This window comes from Lycorma delicatula, chromosome 6 (assembly GCF_047948215.1).
Source record: "Lycorma delicatula isolate Av1 chromosome 6, ASM4794821v1, whole genome shotgun sequence".
Taxonomy (NCBI): domain Eukaryota; kingdom Metazoa; phylum Arthropoda; class Insecta; order Hemiptera; family Fulgoridae; genus Lycorma; species Lycorma delicatula.
In genome coordinates, this window is record NC_134460.1 from 81,411,998 (window position 1) to 81,438,493 (window position 26,496).

The following is a 26,496-nucleotide window of genomic DNA, read 5'->3' on the forward strand; positions in this document are numbered from 1 at the left end:
ACCCATCTGATTTTGAACATTCTCCTATAGCACTACATTTCAAAAGCTTCTCATCTTTTCTTCTCCGATACTCCGATTGTCCAAGTTTCACTTCCATATAAAGCAACACTCCAAACATATACCTTCAAAAATCTTTTCCTGACATTTAAATTAATTTTTGATGTAAACAAATTATATTTCTGACTAAAGGCTCGTTTTGCCTGTGCTATTCGGCATTTTATATCGCTCCAACATTGCCCATCTTTAGTAATTCTACTTCCCAAATAACAAAATTCTTCTACCTCCGTAATCTTTTCTCCTCCAATTTTCACTTTCAGTGGTCCATCTTTGTTATTTCTACTACATTTCATTACTTTTGTTTTGTTCTTGTCTATTTTCTTGCAGTAGCTCTTGCGTAGGACTTTATACATGCCATTCATTGTTTCTTTTAAATCCTTTTTACTCTCAGCTAGAATTACTATATCATCAGCAAATCATAGCATCTTTATCTTTTCACCTTGTACTGTTACTCCGAATTGAAATTCTTCCTTAACTTCATTAACTGCTTGTTCTACGTAAAGATTAAAAAGTAACTTGGATAGGGAACATCCTTGTTGGACTCCCTTTCTTATTACGGCTTCTTTCTTATGTTCTTCAATTATTACTGTTGCTTTTTGGTTCCTGTAAATGTTAGCAATTGTTCTTCTATCTCTGTGTTTGAACCCTAATTTTTTGTTAAAATGCTGAACATTTTATTCCAGTCTATGTTATCGAATGCCTTTTCTAGGTCTATAAATGCCTAGTATGTTGGTTTGTTTTTCTTTAATCTTCCTTCTATTATTAATCTGAGGTCTATAATTGCTTCCCTTGTTCCTATACTTTTCCTGAAACCAAATTGGTCTTCTCCTAACAATTCTTCCACTCTCCTCTCAATTCTTCTGTTTAGAATTATAGTTAAGATTTTTGATGCATGACTAGTTAAACTAATTGTTCTGTATTCTTCACATTTATCTGCTCCTGCTTTCTTTGTTATCATGACTGTAACACTTTTTCTGAAGTCTGACACAACATCCTCTTTTCATAAATATTACACACCAGTTTGTATAATCTATCAATCGCTTCCTCACCTGCACTGCACAGTAATTCCACAGGTATTCCGTCTATTCCAGGAGCATTTCTGCCATTTAAATCTTTTAATGCTTTCTTAAATTCAGATCTCAATATTGTTTCTCCCATTTCATCCTCTTCAACTTCCTCTTCTTCCTCTATCACACCATTTTCTAATTTATTTCTTCTGTATAAATCTTCAATATATTCCATCCACCTATCGACTTTACCTTTTGTATTATAAATCGATGTACCATCTTTAACACATTATTTAATTTTAATTTATATACCCCTAAATTTTCTTTAACTTTTCTGTACTCTCCGTCTATTTTACCAATGTTCATCTCTCTTTCCACCTCTGAACACTTTTCTTTAATCCACTCTTCTTTCGCTAGTTTGCCCTTTCTGTTTATAGTATTTCTTAATTATTGATAGTTCGTTTTATTTTCTTCATCACTAGCATTCTTATATTTTCTACGTTCATCCATCTGCTGCAATATATCTTCTGAAACACAAGGTTTTATACCAGTTCTCTTTGTTCCACTTAAGTTCACTTCTGCTGATTTAAGAATTTCCTTTTTTACATTCTCCCATTCTTCTTCTACATTTTGTAGATGACAGATGATTTTTCCAGATACAGATGTATAATGAACCTTAGATAGAAAACAGTGATGACCTCCGGTGCCTTTACTAAAGATTTACTACATATGTAACAACCATTACAAATTCTGAAAAATGTATTTTAAACATATTAATTTATCCTTCTGTGTAGGAAATATAGATAGTGAAAATATAGTGTAGGAAACAGAGATGGTTTATATAATACATAAACCATCTCTATTCTGTAGAAGAAAATTAAAGCTACTGAACTTAATTTTTAGTTAATGTAATTACTTAAATTAATATAGTGTAGTGTAGTAATTAATTAATTAGTTAACTAATTAGCCTCTGTTTTTCATTAAAAAGGTTCTGGGTTCAAATCCCAATTAGGGTTGACATTTTAAAAACTTTATAAACTTAATCTTTATAAAAAAAGTACGGCAGTTTTAATTTAGTGTCACCTGTAATTGTGAGCAAATATATAAAATAATTATCGTATAATTAATATTGTTAATTTTTTTTAATCATAATAATTACGTTTCAGTTAAATGAATGTTATTAATGAGTAAGTGTTACTATTCATTTAGGTAAGATGAAATAGGTGTATTTATAAATGTATTTAAATGTTTTACATGCATGTAATGTTACTTTGAATTCTGTTTTCTGTTACATGTATGTGTTTGGTGAAGAGATTTCCAGCAAAAGTATCATGATTTTATTTTTTATTTTATACTTAATGAATTATTTGAAACCATCTAAATATTTTAGATATACTACTTCACATTGCAGATTCATTGCAATATTTTATAAGAATAAATAGTTTTTTTCTGTGTGCATGTGTATTTATGCTTTGTTTTATTTATTGCCCCCAAATGTAAGTTGCAAGTGGTACAAATGGTTTGTGATTTGGCAAAAAAAACTAAAGTAAAACAAATGTTTAATTACCAGTTATTCAGTTTTTATAGTGTGCTGTTATAATCCATTACATGTTAAGTAACAGTAATAATTTTTTAAGTTAATATTTTTCAGCCAAGTTCATTTGTCTGTCTGGAGTTTATAATTTTTTAACCAGGTCATTGATTAATTTATTTATTTTATTGAACTGATTTTATTTTTAATTTCAGCATAACTGTCATTCATATTAATGTTTTTATTTCACTGTTATGCAAGCATTATCTTGCTTTAATACACGTGGTTTATACTGTTTGGAATTTCTGACTTAGTAGTTGTAACATAGAAAAACTCATGAAGTAGTACATAAGCTGCTTTAATTACACAATTTGTGTACGAATTGATGTAAATTGTGGTTTCCACTGAAATCTATAGTAGTAGTTAATAAACTCAACACTATTTTATTTTTATTTTGTACATCCTTAAAATATCTTGGAAGTTTATAAGAGAAGGAATTTATAAAATCTTATTGAATATAAATGAATTGTCATCCCATGATGATAAAAGTCGCCTAATTTATAAAACATGTTGTTTTCAGGGAAAAAACATAATTACATAGCTGCTGCTATGTAATTATGTGTTTTATTTTGTGATGAAATATTGTGCAGCTTCATATAAATATTAATTTCTTAGTTTATTGCACTTTTGAGTTAGAAGAAATTTTCTAGCACTATAGTCATTTTGTGTCTTATGTTATAAATAGTCAAAGTTTAGAAAGTTTAGTTGAAATGCAGGTTGGGGATGAATTTGTGAACTGGTGACTGAAGACTGATTTCACTTTAGTATTAACAGTGCCAGCACTACTTCACAGACCCCAGGTAGAATACTGTCATATCTACATGTTTACACTTTCAGAACTTTCATGAGTAATACCGACTATATACTCCTCTGAAGAATTTCAATATACAAGTTATAAATTATTGTCAAATTTTAATGTAGACAAGTTTCGACGGAGTCCAAAATCTAATTTTTAAAGTATACTGAAATAATTTTAAATAGGTATAACTTTGTATCTTCGTGAAATCGAATAATAATATAATTTTAACTCTGTTCTTTTTTTAATGGTGTATTAATATTTTTTCACCTCAATAATATATAGGAACAAGTTTATTAAATGTGGCACTGGCTATTGGCCTTTTTTCCATAACTATTGCCTTTCTTTTTCCAGGCTGCAACACCTGGGACGGTTATTTTATATGTGCAGCCTAAAAAAATGTTTATGATTGTATTTTGTGTAGAAACATGAAATACAGAAGGAAATTAGAGGCTTTTATTTTGCATTTGTTCTAAACATGAATGATTACGCTGTGTATGTATATTCTTAATGATTAATAGGTAGTCTTATTTGTTAAAACCAACTCTGAATTTACATATATCTAATTTTTTTTTTACTGAGGAGTTATTTACAGTCAATTTTAAGTAGGGGGATCATATTTTTTAAAAGATATTTTACTTGAATTCTATGTTGAGTACTGTTTACCTTTCTTAGTTTCATTCTTTTATTATGAGACCCGGCTGATAAATTTTGCACATATATATGTAGCATGGGAATGAAAAAATATATTGGAATGAAATAAAAAATTAATATAAATGCAATCAATACCTTAGCTACAAAATGCAGTATTTATATTTCAATATTTTCTGTTTACACTGATACACTTTTCCCAATGTGTGACAAGTTTTTGCATTCCATCACTGAAAAACTCTAGTGGTATTTCTTTGATCCAAGTGGCTACAGCTTTCTTCACCTCATCATCGGTGGTGTAATTATTACGTTTGAGATCCCTCTTGCGATGAGGGAAGAAGTGGAAGTCGCACGGAGCCAAATCCCGCAAGTATGGCAGATGCGAAATAGGCTCAAATTTCAGCGTGTGGAGAGCCATCAGAAGGTTTGTGCGGTACCAATCGTATACATATTTTACAGTAACCCAATTGCTCGATAATATGGCCTGCTCATTCTTTAAATTAACTGAATAGCAATGCATTGCTGTGTAATTGATTCACTGGTTACTTTGAAGCAAATTGTCTACCTCCTTTCGATGTTTCTTGTCAGTCACAGAAACTGGTCGTCTGCTGCGAGATGTGTTCTCAATTGTCGCTTTACCAGCTTCGTATTCGTAAAATTTCAACGACTACCTATTCACAGTACGCCTGTCAACAGTTTCACTATCGACAACTACATTTAAATGTTTAAATGTATTCATAAGGATTCACATTTAACGTTGTTAAAAATTTGATCACTGAGCGTTATTTTAACCTTGTTGACATATTGGTCATACTCAACTCCATTTTAACTGCTACTGAAAACAGACCAGTAAATGGATTTCAATGCATTATTGGAGGTTTGTAGGGGGATTTTAGCTATCACATACTGCCATGCCCAAATTGATAGTACCTTTTGTCTCCGTGTACCATACTTGTGTGCCAAATTTACCAGCCGAGCCACGTACATGTTACACAGTAGGTGATTAACACAGTAGACTGTCTTTTTAATTGGTGATCATATTTCTAAACATTCTTAAATATTCTTCTGAAAAAATATAATTTCCTTCTGGAAATACTTTTAAAATGTTTTTTTAAGAACTTAAGACATTTATGACCATCTCTCTTATAGAAACATTTTTAGTAAACATATAATAGTATGAGTAATGAATGAGTGCTTTGTGCATATATGCTCGTATATATTTTTTAATACATTATTGCAGTACTACTATGAATACGGGTAGACTAAACGTGTAATTTATAGCTATACAAAATGAAGTTAGATTTTGCAGTGTTCATTATTTACCATAATATCTGTTCATATAGAGTATGATTCACGTACTGTTACCAGTGCATGCTGAGATCATTCTCTTAGTGAAAGTAATGGAAAAATTTCATATAAACATGGGTCTAGAAATGCTTTGATAGTGAGTTAGGCTAGTGAAAGATTTTGCCCTAATTCCTGGGCAGAGTGAAATAAAAGTATACTAAAATTCTAGCAACACAAACTTGATAGTATTTAGTACTTGAGGTAAACTTGATATTATCTTATGGTTTTAAACCTGACAGATTGAATAAAAGATGTTCCAGAACTATATATCTATTAGTTTTCATAATATCTGATGTAAAACAGAAAAATGTTTTTTTTTTTAAATCACATTTTTTTATATTTTTAATGCAGAAACATTGTGTTAAGTGACAATTAAGTTCGCAAAACTTTGCTAAATGACTAATAATTGCATAAAATCTATTATTCAAAATTGTAAAGAATTTAATTTTTTGGAAAATTGATGTAAAATAGCCCAACAAAAAACAATTTGAAGACAAGAAATTTGATTTTATTATTAACATTTACTGTATGAAAACAAAGGGATTAAATTTACAAAGCATGTTTACTTTTTTACAAAGTGCAATGGTACAGAAAGTAGCAATGGTACAAAATATAATAAAGAAAATAATAAAAAAAAAAACTAGTACTATGTTATTCTGTTTCATCAAGTTGAATGTTATCTGTTATCAAGCTGAATGCCATGAATCTAATGTTACTAATTTCATCAAGCTGTTTGCTTACCGTAACCAGTAAGAACAAGTTCCTTCTCTTCGTTTGCATTATTGCAACTGGTTGAATATGAACGCCAGTTCCACAGTTTAATTTGATCTACAACGAGGCTGAATTTACTGGGATGGTATCAATAACCTTCGCACCAAATACACATGAGCAGAAGTCAATCCATACATGACAGCAGAATGTAATTAACAACACCGATTTAGTGTCAGTGTGTGGTGTGGTCTAGTTTATGATTAGCTAATTTAAACATCCTCTTCCATGATGTTTAAATTCTGGTGGTGGTCGTGAGCACACTTTAACTGTGGCGACTTACTAAGCTTTCCTGGATACTCTGTTTCCAGATGTTTCGGAGTGTGAAGCAGAAGTCGGCATTAGGATGGGTGAGACACCATTCCCTGCCATGCGGGCTATGGAACTCGTAGATATTGACCGAGTGATTTCTCAAGTTGCATTGAGAAAGGCACCGGGTATTGACCAACTTGACCCGGATTGGTTTTCACCAATGACTATCTCCTGGTAGTTCGTAGTAATTCACGACTGCAATTAGAAGAGCGTGCGCAGGGGACTTTCTCAACCGCAGAGGGCTGGATAGATATTCAAAATTTAAGGATTTCTGTGCCGAAGATGAAGTTTATGTTTCTCAAGGGTGCAGACAAATTATCATACAGTCGTAACCTATGTATTAAGTAATCCGCACTCCACACTAGATTCTGGCAGTCCCTGACCGTCAATCAAAGACTCATTTGTGTGTGTTACAATTCTATTATTGTTCAGTCAAAATTTACACTTCATACAGTTAACATGTCCATACAGTAAATTACACATATTCTTCAACAACGTAACAGACATTAAATTAAATCTGAAATATGTTAATATATATTGATCATTATAACTTACGAAAATATACTCCTTAAATATAACTGAACAGTGCATTTTATTTACCATGAAATATGAACCAGTAAGATTAATACACAATAAATACACCTAACCAAGGTATGGCACCAAGGCGGTTTAACAATAATTTGACAATATGTAAGAAAGAGATACTTTACAGCTGTACAGTACAACAAAGATTAAATAATGTACATTAGAATGAAAAAACTATTTACAGTATATAACAAAATATAATATGTTAGAAAGTAATATTAATTTAAGAATTAAAATTAAGATATTACTTCCTTAAATCTCTTTTCTGAATAAGAGTTCTCTGGGGCTAAGCTTACGTATTTTAGATGTATCTTTCATTACCTATTACTTGCAATTTTACGACCAAAATAACATAATTATAACTTTCCTTGTACTTCTATCTATCATAAGTCATTAAATTTATATTATGTTTGTTTATTTTCAATTTAAATTTCTCTCTAAGCAGTGAATCCGTATGTATGATTTACTACTTTCAGTTTATTCACAACTTCAATTAAATTATCTTTGTCTATGAATTAATACATTTTTTATCACTGGAATGTACCAGTTACCAAAATTTTTCAGCAGTTCTTTTATTTTTTCTTCCATTTACAATAAATCAAAATAATTAATGGAAAAGATGAGGATAGATCGTCATCCTATATGTTTGCCAAGTTAATGTCCACCATCCATAATTAAAATTGAAATCTGTAAATATTCATCTTTAGTTGAAAACAGGGTGAGACACATGTAATGTTTCTCTTGAAAATACTTGACATTATTCTGATTAACCATATTCGTGACAGTTACAAGAAGTAAATCATAGTTAGAAGTGTCAAGCACCTTGTCATATATACTAACCCTTATGACATACACATTTGACCCCTCGTTGGTCAAATGTATAAATACTTATTTAATATGTATTAAGTATATAAATGTGGGTTCATCCTTCCTGCATGTTGTTAGTTCGATCTCTGAAAATATTAATCTCTGGGGTTACTCCTAGGTAACCATGTTAGCAGTTAATAGAACTGAATAATAATGTCACATCCAATCATTTATTGAGCTACTTATATGTCTGAACTTTGGTTGATGGTTGAATGTTTTTCATGATATCCAGGAATCGCCAGTATCTGCCTAACTTCTTTCACAACAAAGCCAAAAAATTGAACCTCTAGAAAGAGTTTCTTTGAGAAATTTAAAACAGATCACGGCTCTAAACTAACTAAAATATTAATTTCTACTCTTACCTGTGATCTTATTAGAACATTGCAAGCTTTTCTCTTAAACATTCTAGAAAATAGGTTTCAAACCCCATTTATTTAAATGACGTTTTTCTCCATGAACATTGCCTAACACAAAATTCTCTTCTTTCACCACATTTCATTAAAGTTATGTTATCCTTGTTTATTTTCAATTTACATTTCTGTCTCGGCAATGAATTTTACACATTAATTTCTTATCGCAATTAAAAGTTGGTGATACCTAATAATATCATTACATAATCCTTTACTGTTCCAATAGTAACTTTTGTCTCTGCGTCTAAACGTTTTTTTATTGTAATGGCTACAGATCAAACATCACACTATATTAAAAATGTTTGCTGCAGCTGAATATTGCTTATTTATCAATCAATGTGATCAATAACTCAATCATATAGTTCAAATCCTAGAGATTTAACAATTTTTTTCTTTTTTAGAGTGTTCAATATATGTTATTTAACTTTTCTTTGCAAGTTGATGTTAAGAAACAAAGGAACCATGTTGGAGATCAATAAGAGACATAATTAAAAATTTATTACCTTTTGATAATAAATCATTGTTGCATATTACTTTGTGCTTAGAAAATAATAAGTAAATATATTTATTTATATTTTTTTTGGGTCTACTGAATTATAATTTAAAAATTGTGAAATATATTTAATCTAAGTATTATGTTCCCTCAACATTGTTTTATTGAAATTAATGGTCTAGAAAATTATGTAGTTTATAAAATATTAAACTTTTTTTCAGGTAATAAAAACCGTTTTTCTCAGTATAAAAAAGGTTATTGTATACTTTATATTTAATGTCAATGACTATAACGGTCATTAGCCAGTAATAAATGTTAAGAGCATGCATTGAGAAAGCACCCATCATTAATAAACAAAGAGTTCTGTGGAAATTGGTATCTGTTAAATGTTCCTTATGAAATTTTTATTTTTTTCAAACAGAAGGGCCTTGAGAGTTCAATTTAAAAAAAAAATAATTAAAGGTGCTTTTTGTATGTGGTTATATAGAAACATTAGATTAAAGAAGAAATAAGAACTATCGGTCTACTATTATTTTGTAAAAGTGGCTATTTGGTTGATTTTACTTAAATTTTTTTCTGATTACAGGCAATTTCTCATATATTATTTGTTACTGTTTTATTTATTCAAAGTAATTTACAATTTCTGTATTTGAACATTGATTAAATATGTAAAATGTAAAGGTATAAGGAAAAAGTACTCAAAAAAGTTTTATATTCAAGTTTATTGTTTATTTTATGGTATTTGAATTTTTCATTATAATTGAGTTATCTCAGTGACATGTCTAAATCAGTAGACACTATTATGTGTTGATCGTATTCTAAAAAAAAAAAAAACAAATCAGTGAAACATATTAGTCAACTACTTCAAAAAATAAGTAAACATTTTAAAAGTTTTCAGTTAAATTACAAATTGTTAAGGTAGAAACAGTTATTGTGAATGAATTAGCGTTAACAGATAAAATTATTTAAACCTTAATTTTTATTTCTGCATATTCATGTGTAAACTGTAATAGCTAGTTCTTTTTAATACTTCATTCTACATGTCTTTAAAAGCAACTACAGTTTTTATCCTTGTGCTAATTAACTGTTGCATATTTATAATTTTAGGTGAGGGTTTAAATTGTTTTTTAGTTGACAGGTTTGTTTTTTTTTTTACTTGAACTGGTCAGTCTTTTTAAAGATGACTAAGATGAAATATTGTATACATTTTTAACCTTACAATACTGAAATTCAGTGAAAAACATATTAAAAAACTTTCAGAAAAAAAAGGCTAGAAATGAAGCACCAAAACCAGATTCATATTGATAGCCACAGTAGTAGGCAAGGCTGTAAAAAAGGTGATATGGTCATTACCACAAAAAAAGTTAGCAGTAATAAGAAAGCTTTTATGTGATACACCTGAATTCAAAAAAGATCTTTTTGAGGAGAAAAGTGTTCAACAAAGACAGACTTCCCTGAATGAAGCAACTGAACAAACAGTAATACAGTTTTATTGTTGTAATGATTTGAGCCACCAGGCACCTGGCATCAAAGATGTCATATCAATAAAGGATCCTAACGGCGAAGGTTCTTCCTTACAGAAGAGACATGATAATAGTTAAAGAAGCATTCAGTTTGTTTCAAATGGAGTTTCCAGAAATGAAAATAAAATGATCAAAGTTCCATGAAATTTGTCCAAAATATGTTCTTTTGTGTTCATAGATGACTCACAGTATGCATTTGTCAGCACCATTTTAATTTCAGTTTCATTGTTGAAACCCTAAACAAAGCGGTTGCAACCTTTCCTTCAAGCAGTGGAGAATTACTAAGAGCTGTGTGTTGTGACATTTTGAATGAAAAATGAGTGACTGTTGTGTGATTCTTGTATCTGTGATATTAATGTCTTGCTTCCTTATGCAAATCGACTTTGCTGAAAATTATGATGCGATCTATCAGGACAAGATACAGAGTGTCCCATTTGTCTCATACACATTTAACATTACTTACATGTTGTGCCTGGATTAAAAATGAAACTTGCTCTCTTGTAATTGTCACTGATGATGTGATATATGCCAGATTTTCTGTCTGGGTGTTCCTGAGGGATATTATTACTCTGATTAAGGAGTTCCAACACTTCTGAAAATTAACTGTGTTTTCAGATGGCTGTGCAGCTCAATTTAAAAATAAATTCACATTCTCTAATCTGTCTGTGCTTAATGCATTCCGATTTTGGTGTGGAAGGACAGTGGATATTCTGAAGGCAATAGATGGAATTGGTGGGTGCATAAAGAGATTGGTGTGGAATGAAGTAAGGACAAGAAAATTTATGAATTCTGCTGAAGATTTCTTTGAATGTGCTAAATCAGTTGAAAGAGTTCAAGCTGTTTTTGCGTCATCAGAGAAAGTAACCGAAAGTCGTGAAATGCTGGAAAAGAGGTGGGAAAAAGTAAGGCCAATCCCAACTTTGCAGTCAAAGCATATGTTTAAAGTGAACGACTCTGACAGTTTACTTTCTGTGCGAACTAGTAGCTCAAACTTGGGAGATAATTTTACAAAAACAAGCTGGGCATGTACACAGATCAGATGCTAAATCTGTAAGCAAACTGAATTCTAATGAAAGCTCAGATCACGGATAGTCTAATTCACTTGGCACATACAAATTACAACTCAATGACTTCTTTCTGGTTGAATCTGCAGGTGAGAGGTCAAAGAAATATACTTTGTTGGTCAATTGAGGGTAAAGAAACTAATGATTATCAAATAAATTTCTTACACAAGAAAAGAGATTTTTGGATTTTCTTCTTTCCACTCTTGTGTCTGCAAGGGATATTCTTATGAAGCTACCTGAGTTATCAATAGCAGGTGGCACATTAAGTAAGGGCTGCTTCCACCATAACATTCTGGATGGATTTGTTACAGTATAGTGTGGGTTGATGTTTCTGTAATTTTTATGCTAGATCTATGTTAATTTCACAGAAATAAGTATAATTACCCCTAATCAGTGGTTTTTATTGATTTAATGAAACATATTAATAAATAACTCAGCAACTCCTGAAAATGACAAATATTGTTGTTAAAAATTGGACAGTGTCACCCAGAAAGAAAAGAACCTCTTTTATTCACAAAAAGGCAACAGTTAGTATTCTTGCCATGGAACATAATCTCTATAGAATGATTTATCACATTTACCAGTTACCAGATTAAAGTCTACCAAATTAAATAAGGACAATTTAAAAGGAATAACTTTAAAAAAATTAAGTGAGTATATACTGCTATATTTGTACTATTGACATGTTATTTAATTCTAAAGAGCAAATCCTTGTGAAAATGTCACCCTGTGACATTGGATTCACCCTAATACTATTTTGGTTAAGTTCCCTAATATGTTGTTTTTCTATATTTATGCAAAACTTAGCCTTCTTATAACTATTATTATTTTTTATACCTTTTGATACGTTCTTAAAAATCTTTTCTTTTTTATCTGTTTAACTATTAATTTAATTTAGTAATAGACAACATAATTTTTGTGATTTTTTTGTTTGTATTTTTGTCCTTTCACTAACCATCTAATTAATGATTTCTACATTATACATGTTTCTAAAGTGTATATTCAGTTTTGTTTTTTAAGTCTTTTTTATTCTATCATTATTTTATCAATCTTTCTTTTTCCATTTTTAACCTATAGGAATAGGTTATCTTCTAAGAATATAATGAATACATAATGTTAATTTTAGTAATAATTTGACTTACATAATTTTATAACTTACTCTGTAGAACAACATGCATTAGCCATCATCTGATCGGTTACCAACCACCGCCGCCACCACCACCACCACCACCGCCGCCACCACCGCCACCACCGCCACCTCCACTGCCACCACCATTGCCACCACCATGGCCACCACCATGGCCACCACCACTGCCACCACCATTGCCACCATCTCTTCTTGTATTATATCCATTTAAGAAATACCAAGAATTATTATAACCACTTGGGGCACCAGGAGCACCCTGGCCAGAACTGTTACCAGGAGCACCCTGGCCATAATTGTAACCAGGAGCACCAGTAGCACCCTGGCCATAACTGTAACCAGGAGCACCAGGAGCACCCTGACGAAAACTGTTACCAGGAGCACCTCCATTTAAACTTGTTCCTCCTAAACCACCAGTACCACCTCCTGGACCACCACCACTACCACCTTTACCGCCATGAATATCATCGCCATCATTTCCATCACCACCTCTATTACTAAATGTGTTAATTCTGAAAGGGTTGGTATTATACGTGCTTCTGGAAAAAAATAATTCATTACCATTTATTTTATTAAACATTTTAAAAATTACAAAAGTAATATTGCTCATTGTAAAATAATATACATTACACTAAAATACCAAAACATCATTATAAGTATAAAATTTTATAAAACAAAAAAGATTACTGTTTCAAGTAGAAACATGTTTTTTAGTATTCTATTTATTTATGCTGTTACATACAAAAGAATAGTTTTAATTTTAATACAATTACATAGTTTATTATAGTATTTAAACCCTAAATAAATTTTTTTTAATCTATGGTAATAATATAATGAAAATCATGTCCCTGATGTGATATTTTTTCTGTTTGTAAGAATTTTACTGGTAGTTGTTACTAAGTACCAACAACATATGAATGTGTTTATTACTGTCTGGCTATGGTGTGTTTAATTTGGTAGCAGTAATTTGCTTTAGAAGAAAGTATTGTTTATCATTTCTTTCTTGTTTATCATATAACTCTTTATGATTTATGTACTTGTATGATTACTGTCATTTTTGCTTGGTTTACAATGTGATTAGTATTATTTCATCAAGAATATTTTTTGGTTCAGAAACTTATCATCAATTAATTATGTATTAAGTAGGATTTCCATATAAATTGTTCATTTAGATCTTTAATCATATTAATTGCTGACTGTTACTTAGCTGTACAATATTGCTACCTGATTATTACTATTAAAGTTTAGAGAAATATAAACGGCTTTAAATTACGATAAAATTACTGGAATATTTAAATTGATCAGAAATGGACTGTAAGTTAAGAATAAGTTTGGTTATTAACATGATAAAAAAAAAATCTAACTGACGATATTATTGAATGTCATTTAAATAAGTTGGTCAAAATAACAAATAAGAAAGGATGTAGGAGAAATACATGAAATGATGTGTAATAAGATCCTTGCCATGAAAAAGATCTTAAGTGAATTTGGAGTCATTTAGTGTGACAACATGAACAGAAAGAATGAGTGACATTTCATCAGGATTGATTGAAAACAAAGGGTAGAAATGTAAAGGAAGTACAAGATGTATTAAGTTTAGTATGAATACACATTAATGAAGATCAGTCTTTCATGAAATGAGTTACTTATGCTCAAACATCTGTAAAAGAGTAGTTGTTACTGTAATAATAATTTACTTGCAGCAACTTGGTGTAGCACTAAGCAACATATTGTGTGTAACCCTTTCCTATAAATCTGTACTGTAAAGCTGTTGAGTGTAATTAGGCATGTAAGCAGGATGGGTTGAACCATAAGAAAAATAATTTTTTTCGTTTGGTGAAAGATAATAGATTGGGGTGGTAGGCTAGGTTCAAATTACTTTTCATTGTTTATGGATGAGAAACAAAATGTGAAGAGATAAATATTTTAAAAACATGTCTCTCTCCATTTCTTGAGAGTAGTATTTTATCAGGTAAGAAAACAAAGCCAGCCTGACTGAACTAAGATGAGATCTACCAATATTAAATTTCTTGTAACACATAGAAAAAGTTGTGAGTATAATATCAGTAATTTAATAGAATAGTTTGACAAAAGAAAAAATTAATTTTAAGAGAGTAGAATGCTGTTTTTAGAGAACAGAAATGTGATTGATCATGAGAGTTCTGTTCAATCTTCAGTTAGTATATAGGATAGGTTTAGAAAATCTAGTGGGCTCATCTCAGTTTACATATCTATTTCATGTCATTAAGCAGAAATGTAGCCAAGTTATATCATTTCATGTTTTTAAAAGTCTTAAAATAGAAATAATTGTGCAAACTAGTAGGACTATTATAAGTGATGGGATTTAATTTTCGAATGGTGATTATTGGAAACAACTTACTTTTAATAACAATAAGTAATCTCAGCCCTCTATACACAATCAGAATTTCTAGTCCTTATATATAATACAGCATTCTCTACAGTGTATTATATATTCAATATTGATTATTGCATCTAGTATAACAGTCCAATTAGAAGAGAATTTATTTCAATGAACATTATGTGTACACATCAGTGTACATTATGAGGAAAAACAGATTATTAAATTTTAAATATTAAATTATAGAATCTTAAATATTAGATAAGATTATTAAATTTACATAGAATATTAAATTCTTAGTAATTCACATAACTCTGTAGTTTAATTTATAATTAATAAGAATAAAGTGAATTATAGCTATTTTTAATTTGACTTTGTAGTTATATTTGAATAATTTATTATTTGAAGAGAAAATATTGCTGTAAAATATTTTATGATAAATGATTCAAATTTATTATTACTCTTAAACGTTTATTAAATGAAAATATGTAGATGTGCAGTAGTTCTAACTGGGAATTTGTGTTGGCAGTGCAGTTAATTCAGTAGAGAAGATAGTATATCATGACAGGACATTATAGGTGGCCATTAAACCAGATGCCAGTCTGGCAATTCACCTTTACCCTGCATATCAATCAAGCTTTCTGTACTTTGATGAGTAGCACTTAGATTTGAGAAAAAAAATTTCTTTTATGTGATAATTTATTTCTATCCAATCTATCTTTTGTCTATTTCTATAAATGATAAATTTTGTTATTGTTACAGTAATATCATATTTTAGTATGATATTACTAATATTTAATAGTCAATAAAATAATTATTTCAGGCATTTTATGACAATAAGAAGGAACATAATTGCTGTATTATCAATCGATTTATGGCTTAGGGCAGTATTTCTGAACCTTTCAGTATTTGCACCCCATTTTTCAATCATAATTTTCATCGTGCCCTCATACAATAACAATATTAATAATAATAATGTATTTTCAGTATTTTGACGCTTAAGCTACATTACAATTTTAATTACAAACCTTACAAATTACCAAGAATTAGTAAATTTATTGATATTTGGCAAAAACGATCCACTGCATTGGCAAAAGCAGATTCGATGTCTCTATATCTCTCTGTCTTACGTCCACTGTATTGGACATTCTCATGGCTTCGTGAGAAGTTCAATTTGTCTCAAACAGTCTGGAATGTCTGTGAAACATTTGTAAATGTTGCACCTCATTCAATTCCAGTTAATCTCAGTTGAGTCAATCCTACTTTTGGAGTCGAATGGAAGTTTTTGTTGCTGTCGGACGTATTGTTGTGCGTTCTGTCTTATACTGTTTTTTTTTCAGATCAACGGTTTTGATATCTGATTTTTGGAATTGGGAATCGACGATGGAAAATTTTTGGAAGTGTTTTAATATAATTTGGTGATTTTTGGTTGCGGACCAAAAATTTTTATTGAATTTTTTATCTGAGTGGCGTTATTGCTATTGGCAATAAGGTTCATAGTTGACTGCTGGTCACAGTGGTTAGTGTGAGTTAGTTGTGGTGTACCTTGAGTTGTTTTCAATTCGGGTGTAGCTTATCTCTAGTGGATGGCATAGACTGTTACTCTCTAGTAACTGTCATCGATTGTGGATAATATTGTTTATTATTCCTCAAATTGATAAACTTTTGATACTGGAATTAATTTAATTAATTTCAGTTGTTGTTATCTCTTGATAAGATAGACTGCTGTAGCTTAGTTTATCAAACTATCATTTATATATTTATTTATTTATTCTACTATTTTTTTAAAGTTTTTTTTTGTCCCGTTTGTTTAATCGGCATACAAAGTGCTTGATCATTGATCTTCTGAATCCTTCGATCCATACACAAATCCTTCAGTATATTCTCGAATTTTGATCCCCAGGACCCCCATAACCCCTCCCACCCTCCAAAAATCCGGCCTCGGATTTGGGTGAATATATTTTCGGACCGCCCCTGTCCACTCCCCTTCTGACCATCCATCTCAGAAGTGACGTGTGGGTACTCTATTTATGCGGAATTGAGTTCTAAACACGTTTGTGAAGTCGGAATTTAAAAAATTTTTTTAAATAATTTTTTGTGGAGAGTTGGGACGTTTTTCTGTTTTTTCTAGTGCTGAGAGCGTGGAAGAGGAACAGGGCTTCAGACCGAGAAAGAGCCCGCCTAGGTCGCCTGTTAGAGAGCAAAAGAAGTTTGTACCGCGCGAGGAAGAAGGAGGACCCTTTGTTGTGATGAAGCCCGGGGCAACTAGAGTATTAATTAAGTCGCCTAAGAGAACTGGGTCATTGGATAGGCTGATGAAGAGGCGTAGAGACGAGACTGATGATGGAGAGGTAGCATCTGGTGAGGCATGTTCGTATGAACGGCTGTTAGAAGAGATCGAAATCCAGATTAAGAAGTTGGCAAAATTAGTGGCTGCGAATGCCAACACGAAATTGGAGATTAAGGAGTGTTCTCTCTGGCTTACTGAGCTATTGAAAAGGAGAATTGAGTTGAGGGATTCTGGCTACTCGTGTGGAGGTTCTATAAGTTGTGGTGGAGTGGACGCGGCTACCCAGACTGGGCAGATTGAGAGTAGGTAGCTGCTTCGCCAGGTGGAGGAGTACTAGAAGAGGAGATTCCTGATTTAGTGATTAAGAGATGGCCTGCCACGTTTTTTGAGAAGTGCGAGGAGAAAAAAGAATTGGTTTTTGGTGTGTCGAATGAGGACATTATTGTTGTATTTGATCTTGCCAAAGACTCTAAAACGGAGTATGGGAGGAGGATTTTTTAGAGCATACTATGTCGTTGAGAAGACTTCACAGTCTATGTCGTTGAGAAGTGGTAAATTGAAGCGAGGACATGTAGTGGTGGAAGAGGGCCACACGGAGGTGTTATTGGGTGAGCTTGAGGAAGAAAAGTTGAGGGCCTGCTATACAATTGTCGTAGATACATCTGTGGGTGAAAGATTGGTGGCTGAAGACCTATATCGGGCGATAAAGAAAATCACTGGGCTTAAATTAAATGTTGTTTACGGGGCTGTAAGTAACAATACTGGTTGGCTTTGTAAAAAGATTTTGGAATATGTGGCCAGGAGACGAAATGAGAAGGTGTTTTTTATGGAGGAGGATAAGTCACGAGTGATGGATCTCAAGGGTGAGCAGAAGATCAGAGGTGAGGGTTCTAGTATAATAGTTTTAAAGGAGGAGAGTACCTCTTATTCAGACTTGTTGAAAAAAGTTAAGGAGGTTGAACGTTACGAGAGGAATGAGAGGTAAACTGACGTCTATGGTCATTAAGGATCTTGAGCTAGACGTTACTGAGAGAGATATATTGTCGGCTGTGAAGACCAGAATGGAGAATAAGGACGTGGACCTGAAGATTGTGTTCCTTAGAATGGCTTACGGTGATACGAGGAATGCAACTGTCGTGTTATCGCAGATGGAGGCGGAAAGGCTGGTGCGTAAAGGTAGAATTCAGATTGGATGGGTGTTGTGTCGGTTGACAATGAGTGATTATGAGGTGAGATGTTTTCGTTGCCATGAGGGAGGGCATATAGCTGCCAAATGTGTCAGTCCTGATAGGTCAGGATTATGTTTAATTGTGGGGATGCTGGACATAAGGCCAGGGAGTGTAAGAAGAAGCCTGCGTGTTTGATGTGTGGTGAAGTTGGGCACAGAATCGGAGGAGTTCAATGTGCCAAGAAAAATGGTTAGATTACTACAAGTAAATATGAACAAGAGTTTAGCCTCTCACGATGCCAAAATGGAAATTGTGAGGAGGAGAGGTGTGGATCTAGTGGTTGTGTCAGAGCCTAATGTTAGGAAGATGCAGGATGAGAGTTGGCTGCATGATGCTACTTGCAATACGGCTGTACGTAGTTTCAATAGTAATATTCCAATTGTGTGGCTAGAGACTGCAGAGATTCTAGTTTGCAGTGTATATGTGTCCCCAAATGTTGAGCTTGGCGTCTTTGAAGAAACTCTGGACGAATTGAGTAGGCTGAGAAATGCTGTGGGTAAGGATGTAGTTATATGCGGTGACTTCAATGCCTGACAAGAATTTTGCGTGGGGCGGTGGTGTTACAGATAGACGGGGACTACTTTTAGAAGAGGTGATGGCGGGTTTGGGACTCATTTGTCTCAATATGGCGAGTTACCAACCCTTGTCCGGGTAAATGGAGTGTCCTTTATAGACGTGTCCTTTGTTTCTCCGAGACTTGCGAGGACGGCTAGGTGTTGGTCGGTCCTGAAGGAAGAAGAGACACTTAGTGACCACGAGGCGATATGTTTTGAAGTTGGTGCCTCGTGGTTGCTGGGTGAGGTGAAGTCTGCTAGGAGAGCTATAAGTAAGCGGGGACTGGTGAAAGTAATGGGTCTTATAAATGAAAGAATTGGACAGATGGAAGAGATTACTCCGTAGTTCCTTACGAAAGTAGTGGCCAAGGCCTGTGAGGATAGTTTGCAGACGAAGAGACCCTATAGAAAATGTGTCTATTGGTGGTCTCCCCAGGTAGCTGTAGCCAGGCTGGAGTGCATACGGGCTCATAGGAGATTACAGCGTGCTAACCGAAGGGGAAGGGTTGAGGAGATTGAGGAAGCGCAGAGAGTACTTAAGTTAATGAGAAGGCGGTATAAAGGTGAGATAATGAATAGCAAGAGAGAAAAGTGGAGAGCTCTATGCAATCAGTTAGATAAAGATGTGTGGGGAGATGCCTTTCGCATTGTTAGTGGAAAGTTTGGATGGAAGCTACCGGTGCTATCAAGTGATGTGATACAGAGGTGTTTGATGAAATTGTTTCCAAGGAGGCAACAGGAGGAGGTAGAGGAAATTGCGGCTGTGGAAATTACTCTTTTTACACAAGAGGAGTTGTTTTGTGCTGTAATGAAAACGAGTAAGAGGAAAAGTCTTGGCTTGGATGATATTCCGGATGAGGTTGTGGCGATGACGGCAATGAAGTTCCCGATACAAATATTGTCGGCGTTCAAAAAGATTTTGTTGGATGGTGTTTTTCCGTGACATTGGAAGACTGCAAAAGTTGCATTGTTGAAGAAGGCAGGAAGGAAATTGGATGACCCTAGTGGTTATAGACCACTGTGCCTCCTCAGCTATATGGGGAAACTTGCTGAGCGGATGATTGTCATGAGGCTTTTAGAAGAGATTGAGTGAGGGGAGGGTTTTAGCCCGAACCAATTTGGATTTAGGAAGGGATATACAACTACGGCGGCGATAAATAGAATCATGATGATCATTGATGAAGCTCCGTCTGGGACGTGGAGAACTAGGTCCATCCCGGCGGTGGTGTTGTTGGATGTAAGTAATGCATTTAACTCACTGCCATTCGGGTGGATCCTGAGTGAACTTAAGAGAAGAGAAGTCAGCCCATACTTGCAACGTCATATTCAAGATTATTTAAGAGGACAAGTGGTGGTGGGCTGTGCTGAGGGGGGCCACATCGGGATTGAGATGCAGGCCGGAGTACCCCAGGGTTCAGTTTTGGGGCCAACTATGTGGAATGTAGCCTATGATGGGGTGCTCTGCTTGGATTATCCAGAGGGCGTGTACCCGACCAGTTTTGCCGATGATTTGTCTCTGGTTATATCGGCTAAAACGGAGGATGAATTGGTGAGGAAGGGCAATGAAGCCATGCGGATGGTACATACCTGGTTGGAGGAGAGAGGTCTTCATTTGGCCTTAGAGAAGACTCAAGTTGTGGTTATGGCAGGAAAGAGGCGGTTGGCTCCAATAACTTTAGTAGTAGTAGATGTGGAGATTGTGCCGGTAGCCAAAGCAAAGTACCTTGGAACCTGGCTCGATAATAAGAGATCTTTTCAGCCTCATGTGGTCGAGGCTGTACAGAAAAGCAAACAAACAGTGGCTGCGGTGTGCAGGCTAATGAGCAGGATTGGCGGACCGAGTTTGGCGAAAAGGAGGCTATTGGCATCGATGGCTCGATCTGTCATCATGTATGCGGTTTCGGCATGGAAACGTGCATTGAAGAAGAAGAAGGCCCGGAACCAATTGTTAAGCCTTCAAAGACCCTTGGCTATTGGGGCAGTTAGGGCGTATCGTATAGTCTCGACCATGGCAGCGTTGGTGATGGCTGGGATGCCGCCGTGGCATCTTGTAGCGGATGAAATGGTAGAAAGAGCAGAAGGGCAACTGAAGAGTGAGGCGAAAGGGGAAATTATGGATAAGTGGCAGCAAAGGTAGTCAAGGAGTGAGGTGGGTAACTGGACGAGGAGGCTAATGTCGCAGATAAAGCTTGTCAAGAAACAACTTGTCAAGAAACATGGTGAGGTCAACTATGAATTGACACAATTCTTGACTGGCCATGGCTGTTTTAATAAGTTCCTCTATGATAGGAAGAGGAAGAGGTCGCCAGAGTGTAGGTATTGTGGGCTATACAATACAGTTGAACACAAGGTGTTTAACTGTTTTAGATGGGAGAAGGCTAGGAGGTCAGTGCTGGCTTTTGTTGGTGCCATAACACCAGATAATGTGATAGACGCAATGTTCCATAGCCCCTGAAACTTTAACCTAATTGGTAAGATGGTGGGCAACTTGCTGAAAAGGAAGGTGATGGAGGGAGTTGGAGAGGAAGAGGATGTTACCTAGTGGGGTAGTGTAGGGTGTGGCTGGATAGCCCCATTCATGAGGAATGCGATGCTGAAGTGTCGCACTTCCGATGAGTGAGCGGGGACTCCTGGGGTGAGTAGTGTAAAGACCGACTCCCGATCGGAGGTCCTGTGTGGTGTACCTCTGATTTGAGGCAGGCAATTGAGAAGACCTAGTCCTGCTGACCGGGTGGTACCCCATGCTGGGGACGGCTTAGCCGGCTTCGGCATGGTCGCCCGGAAGGTTAGAGGCAGTGGCACCCCTAGGACGGAATGTGCTTCTGTGGCAGGTACGATCCTAGGGGGATGGGATTAAAAAAAAAAATCTCAAATCTATCGTGAATGTGTATGTTGTAATTTGTGTGTTAATTGCAATTCACGCTTTTAAATATTCATGGCAGTTGATTTATACAGATTCATGGGTCAATTTTTAACTGGGTGTAAGTGATCATTTGACGATAGTGAAGCATCAATAAGGGCACAGACGAGCGTGGTTTTGAAAACAGAATCAAGAAAATATTCTCAAGAAATATTAGATTTTGGGTTTACCAGTACTGAAGTAAATGAAGTAAAAGAAAGGCCCCTGTGTGTCACTTACTCAAACCTTTTGGCAGCAGACAGTATGGAACCTCATAAACTAAAACAACATTTGGAAACAATTTATGAGTACATTAAAAAACCACTGAAAATTCTTCAAATTAAATAAAAATCATATGAAAAGCAAATATCATTTTTAAAAAACTTTGTTTATGAATGAAAACTTTTTACTAGCTTCTTACAAAGATTCACATAGAATATAGTTGTAAAAAGCTAGTTGTAAAAAGCGACAAAACCTTGGTGAAGAGCTTATTTTGCCAGCTACAATTGAAATTGTAGAAGCTATGTTTAGACATAATTTTGCCAAACAATTGCAGTCCATACCTCTAACAAATTATACTGTTGCCCGTCAAATTGGCCATATAACTGAAGATATTACAATATCAGCTTTTCAGGAGGTTGCATGACAAATTGTTTTCAATTCAGCTTGAGTTCCTCATTCAATTACAACAAACATAGCAATAAAGATACTCATTTCATTGCCTATGTTTGATCTTATGATGATACGTCAGCAGTCGAAGAACTACTTCTCTGCAAATCAATAGAACTCAAACTAACAGCACTCACATTATTTGCTATCTTGAATGAATTATAAATGAGGCAAACATAGAGTGGAAAAATTGCATCAGAATATGTTCCGATGGTGCTCATTCAATGTCTGGATGATTGCAAAGTAAACAAGCACTTGTGAAACAAAAATCTCCACAGTGATACATATTGCATGATTCACAGAGAAGCTCTAGCTTCCAGAGAAATGAGTCCAGGTCTGAATATTGTGCTAATGACAGTTGTAACTGTAGTAAATTATATAAAAATTAGACCACTAAAATCAAGAATCTTTACTGCACTTCGTAAAGATATGGATGCAGTATATTTAGTGTTACTATTTTATTGCGTGGCAAGATGGTTACCATGTGAGAAATTTTTGCAACATGTTTATAAATTAAGAGATGAAAATGCTATTTTTCTATAAGAGGAAACCCGACCGGAAATCAAGAAGTTTAGAGATGGTTTATTTGTTATGGAATTGAGCTACTTGGTCAACATATTCAAGAAATTAAATACATTGAATCTTCAACTCCAAGGAGCAAATACACATATGTTGGATACTAGTGATGAAGTTAATGCTTTTTGTAGAAAATTTGAATTGTGGAACAGAAATTTAAAGCCAAAAAACCTAGAAATGTTTGCAATGCGGATGAATGTATTAAAACTTACAAGGCTGAAGAACAACATGTGAAAGTTGTTTTTGTAATTATTGAAAATCATTTAGCCATGATGGCAAAGAACTTTAAAAAGTATTTTCTTGCTGATGACAACTTGGTAGCAAGTTATGAGTGGGTTAGGGATCCATTACAAAATATTTCTGAAGGGATCTCTGCCAGAGAAGAAATCTTCACAGACTTCACGGCTAGTGGCAAAATTAAAAGTCAATTTAGTAATCACTTTTTGAATTTTGGGCAGGGAGGGATTTTCTGCAATGAAAACAAGAGCATTTCATGACTACTGCCAATTTCCATCATTCTATCTTTGCAAAACCGGATTTTCTGCGGTGGCTGCCTTGAAGACAAAATATAGATCTAGGCTAAATATTGAAAAAGAAATAAGTGTCTATTTTTAATATTAATCCTTTCTTTGAAAATTTTGCAAGAGAGGCTCAAGGGAGTCACTAATTACTATTAAACTTGTTTTTAATTTAGTATTGATAAGTAATTATTAAATACATTATGCCGTACTGATGCAACCCTATTTAGAAGTGTATTAAATGAGTAAAAATGTGTATTTTATTATTTATTTTGTCAGATTATATTTTGTTTTGGTTTCCTTTCAGTAAATTAATAAATTTTTAAAATTATATTTTCTTTTTGATATGCTCACACCCTCATTTAGTGTTATTACATCTGTATCACAAGGCTGTACACTAAAATAATTTTAATAGGTTTTATTCCAAATGTTGATGAAGAGAAGAATTTTATGATTTGGAGTTTTTCATAAATTACAATACATAAGAAGATTAAAACATAATAATTTAATTTTAACACGTTTCTTTTTTAAAATCATTTAATACTAAGAATTATGATATGTAACATATTAACGAATGCAAATAATGGTTTTTTGTTATGCATTTTAAGCAACATTAACCTGTAGTAAATGGCTATTACAAAATTTATATCAGATCACTGATAAATATGAACATCTTATATTGAAGTTGCATTCAATATTGATTCATTTTTAATTCATGGGATTTAGTTAATAAAATATGACTTTGGTTGTTGGCGGTTCATCCATAATTTTCATCCCTTATTTTCCTGGAATCATCACGTGAGTGTTATTTTACTTATACTGTGCAATCAAAACATATTTTGTATGGGACTACATTACTGTAAGGACTGAATTACTCAGCTTAAATAACAGAAAAAATTACAGAGTTATATTGACCTGGTTCTAAAAATCATTCACTGTGGTGGGTACATGAAATTCCATATGATTCAGTGTGCTGGGTATCTTAATGATTCATTGCTAGTCGTATTTGTTAAAATTTTAAATTTCTTATTGATGAAATTTCATTACTGAACAACTATATAGATTCATTCTTTAAATGGTGTATAATATTTTTCATTTAAGATATTTTACTTACACTGGAGAAGAATTATGTTGATACCTGAAATCTTGAAAATTAGAGGGGCCAGATGTCATGCCATTATTTATTTTTAATAATGATTCCAGAACTGCCGGAGTTAGTACTTTCAACAATCTGTAACATGAATTAAAATTACATACACAATTTAATTTTTTCCATTGAAATTGACGAAAACTGAACTTATAAACACACTATTTGTACTGGAACTGAAGATTTAATGTAAACAACATTAGTGAACTGCCACAATAAATGTTTAATGTACATTTTAAAGTAATATTTTTATTCATTTTGTTTCTCCCATGATAATACTTATTAATTTTGTACATAAAGCTATAGAATCATGCTTTTTATACAAGGTTTACTCTCTCTCTTTCCAGATGTAAGATTTATAAAATGATTTTTTTCTACTGCCACAAAAATCTAGTATTAAATGACTAGGAGTTAATGCAATATTTATATGTAAATATGATTTAAACTTAAATATACTTTCTGGTAAACATAGATTATACTATAATCTGCAATTCTGTAATACTACTGACTAGCAACTATACTGAAGATGTTACTAATTACGTCTGAAAATCCTTTTGAAGATTTAGTGTTCAGAAAGTGATTTTTTTTAAATATATAATAACTATAGGTACTATTTCAACGATGTTCTGCTATGAACCAGCTTTTATCAATATCTACTGTTTTGCATTGTTGCCATTCTTTCATTTCTTTTGAAACACACATATTTAAGTTAATATTATATCAATTTTTTCTTATTTTATGCATTACACCAGTTAGTATTTCAAATAGGTAATCATATTAATTAGGTTTTTTGATAATTTAATTACAACTTTTAACATTGTGAATATCACAATGCTAGGAAGATGTTTTTTTTTTTTTTTGGTTTATATTATTTACTTATATATTAGTATCATGCTGCAGTAACTATGGGTATCGCAAAAGACTGGCATAGAATCTACAATATAGCAGTAAAAATAATTACTTACAAATTTATTTGTGAAGGTTGAAGTGGATATGATCTCACTATTGTTACAGCCAGTGTAGAGAGTAGAACTAGCAAGCATTTTGTATGCAGCATAATTCTATAGTAATTAATAACTTAACAATTGTTATTAACTCTCATGAGATTAAGGTATTACATGTGCAGCTGTATTTATATATGCTGGCCAACATTCTTTGTTTTGGCATCATGTATCATAATTTTTAATTTATTATTTTATTTTAATAAATTAGCTTTATGTGGCTTTGAGTTTAATGCAGAATAGTTATAAATATTAATGCCTACTTTCAACTTTTAATCTTAAATAATTATTAAACAGACTCGAATTTACTTTTAATTAAATTATCAGTATGATTAAAGAAATAATTTATTCAGTATGACATGATTTAATTATTGAAATTAGAATCCCTTTGTTCATTATTAAAAAAATATCAAAGGTAATGTTTTGATTAGGAATCATCATTTACATTTATTTCATTAATATAACATTTTTTAAGCACGTAATATTTTTATTTTTTGTCTTCAGTCATTTGACTGGTTTGATGCAGCTCTCCAAGATTCCCTATCTAGTCGTTTCATTTCAGTATACCCTCTACATCCTACATCCCTAACAATTTGTTTTACATATTCCAAACGTGGCCTGCCTACGCAATTTTTCCCT

The 26,496-nt window shown here is 33.1% G+C and overlaps 1 protein-coding gene across 3 annotated transcripts; it reads right to left on the reverse strand.

The window, feature by feature from the left end:
* Positions 1 to 9,587: 9,587 nt before the first annotated feature.
* LOC142325970 (uncharacterized) lies at positions 9,588 to 25,980 on the reverse strand. 3 transcript variants are annotated; one of them, XR_012756637.1, is made up of 4 exons: positions 25,822 to 25,980; positions 24,824 to 24,940; positions 12,614 to 13,154; positions 9,588 to 9,702 (listed from the first exon to the last, which is right to left on the reverse strand). XR_012756637.1 is itself a non-coding variant. In XM_075367965.1 (4 exons), exons 1-3 carry the CDS (start codon positions 25,911 to 25,913, stop codon positions 12,668 to 12,670), a joined length of 693 nt encoding a protein of 230 aa, XP_075224080.1. In that variant the 5' UTR covers positions 25,914 to 25,980; the 3' UTR covers positions 9,588 to 9,702; positions 12,631 to 12,667. The 3 variants fall into 3 exon arrangements, 2 of the variants coding, with proteins under 2 accessions (XP_075224080.1, XP_075224079.1); XM_075367965.1 differs by having other exon boundaries at positions 12,631 to 13,151; XM_075367964.1 differs by having other exon boundaries at positions 12,631 to 13,154.
* Between the last annotated feature and the right edge of the window lie 516 nt (positions 25,981 to 26,496).

Bases quoted from the DNA above. Each gene is read 5' to 3' on its own strand.
- LOC142325970 (XM_075367964.1), bottom strand. From the start codon at position 25,913: ATGCTGCATACAAAATGCTTGCTAGTTCTACTCTCTACACTGGCTGTA. The intron at 24,941-25,821 runs GTAAGTAATTAT...TTCATGTTACAG, and splicing joins CAACCTTCACAAATAAATTT to ATTGTTGAAAGTACTAACTC. The intron at 13,155-24,823 runs GTAAGTAAAATA...ATTTTTTTCCAG, and splicing joins CAACATAATTCTTCTCCAGT to AAGCACGTATAATACCAACC.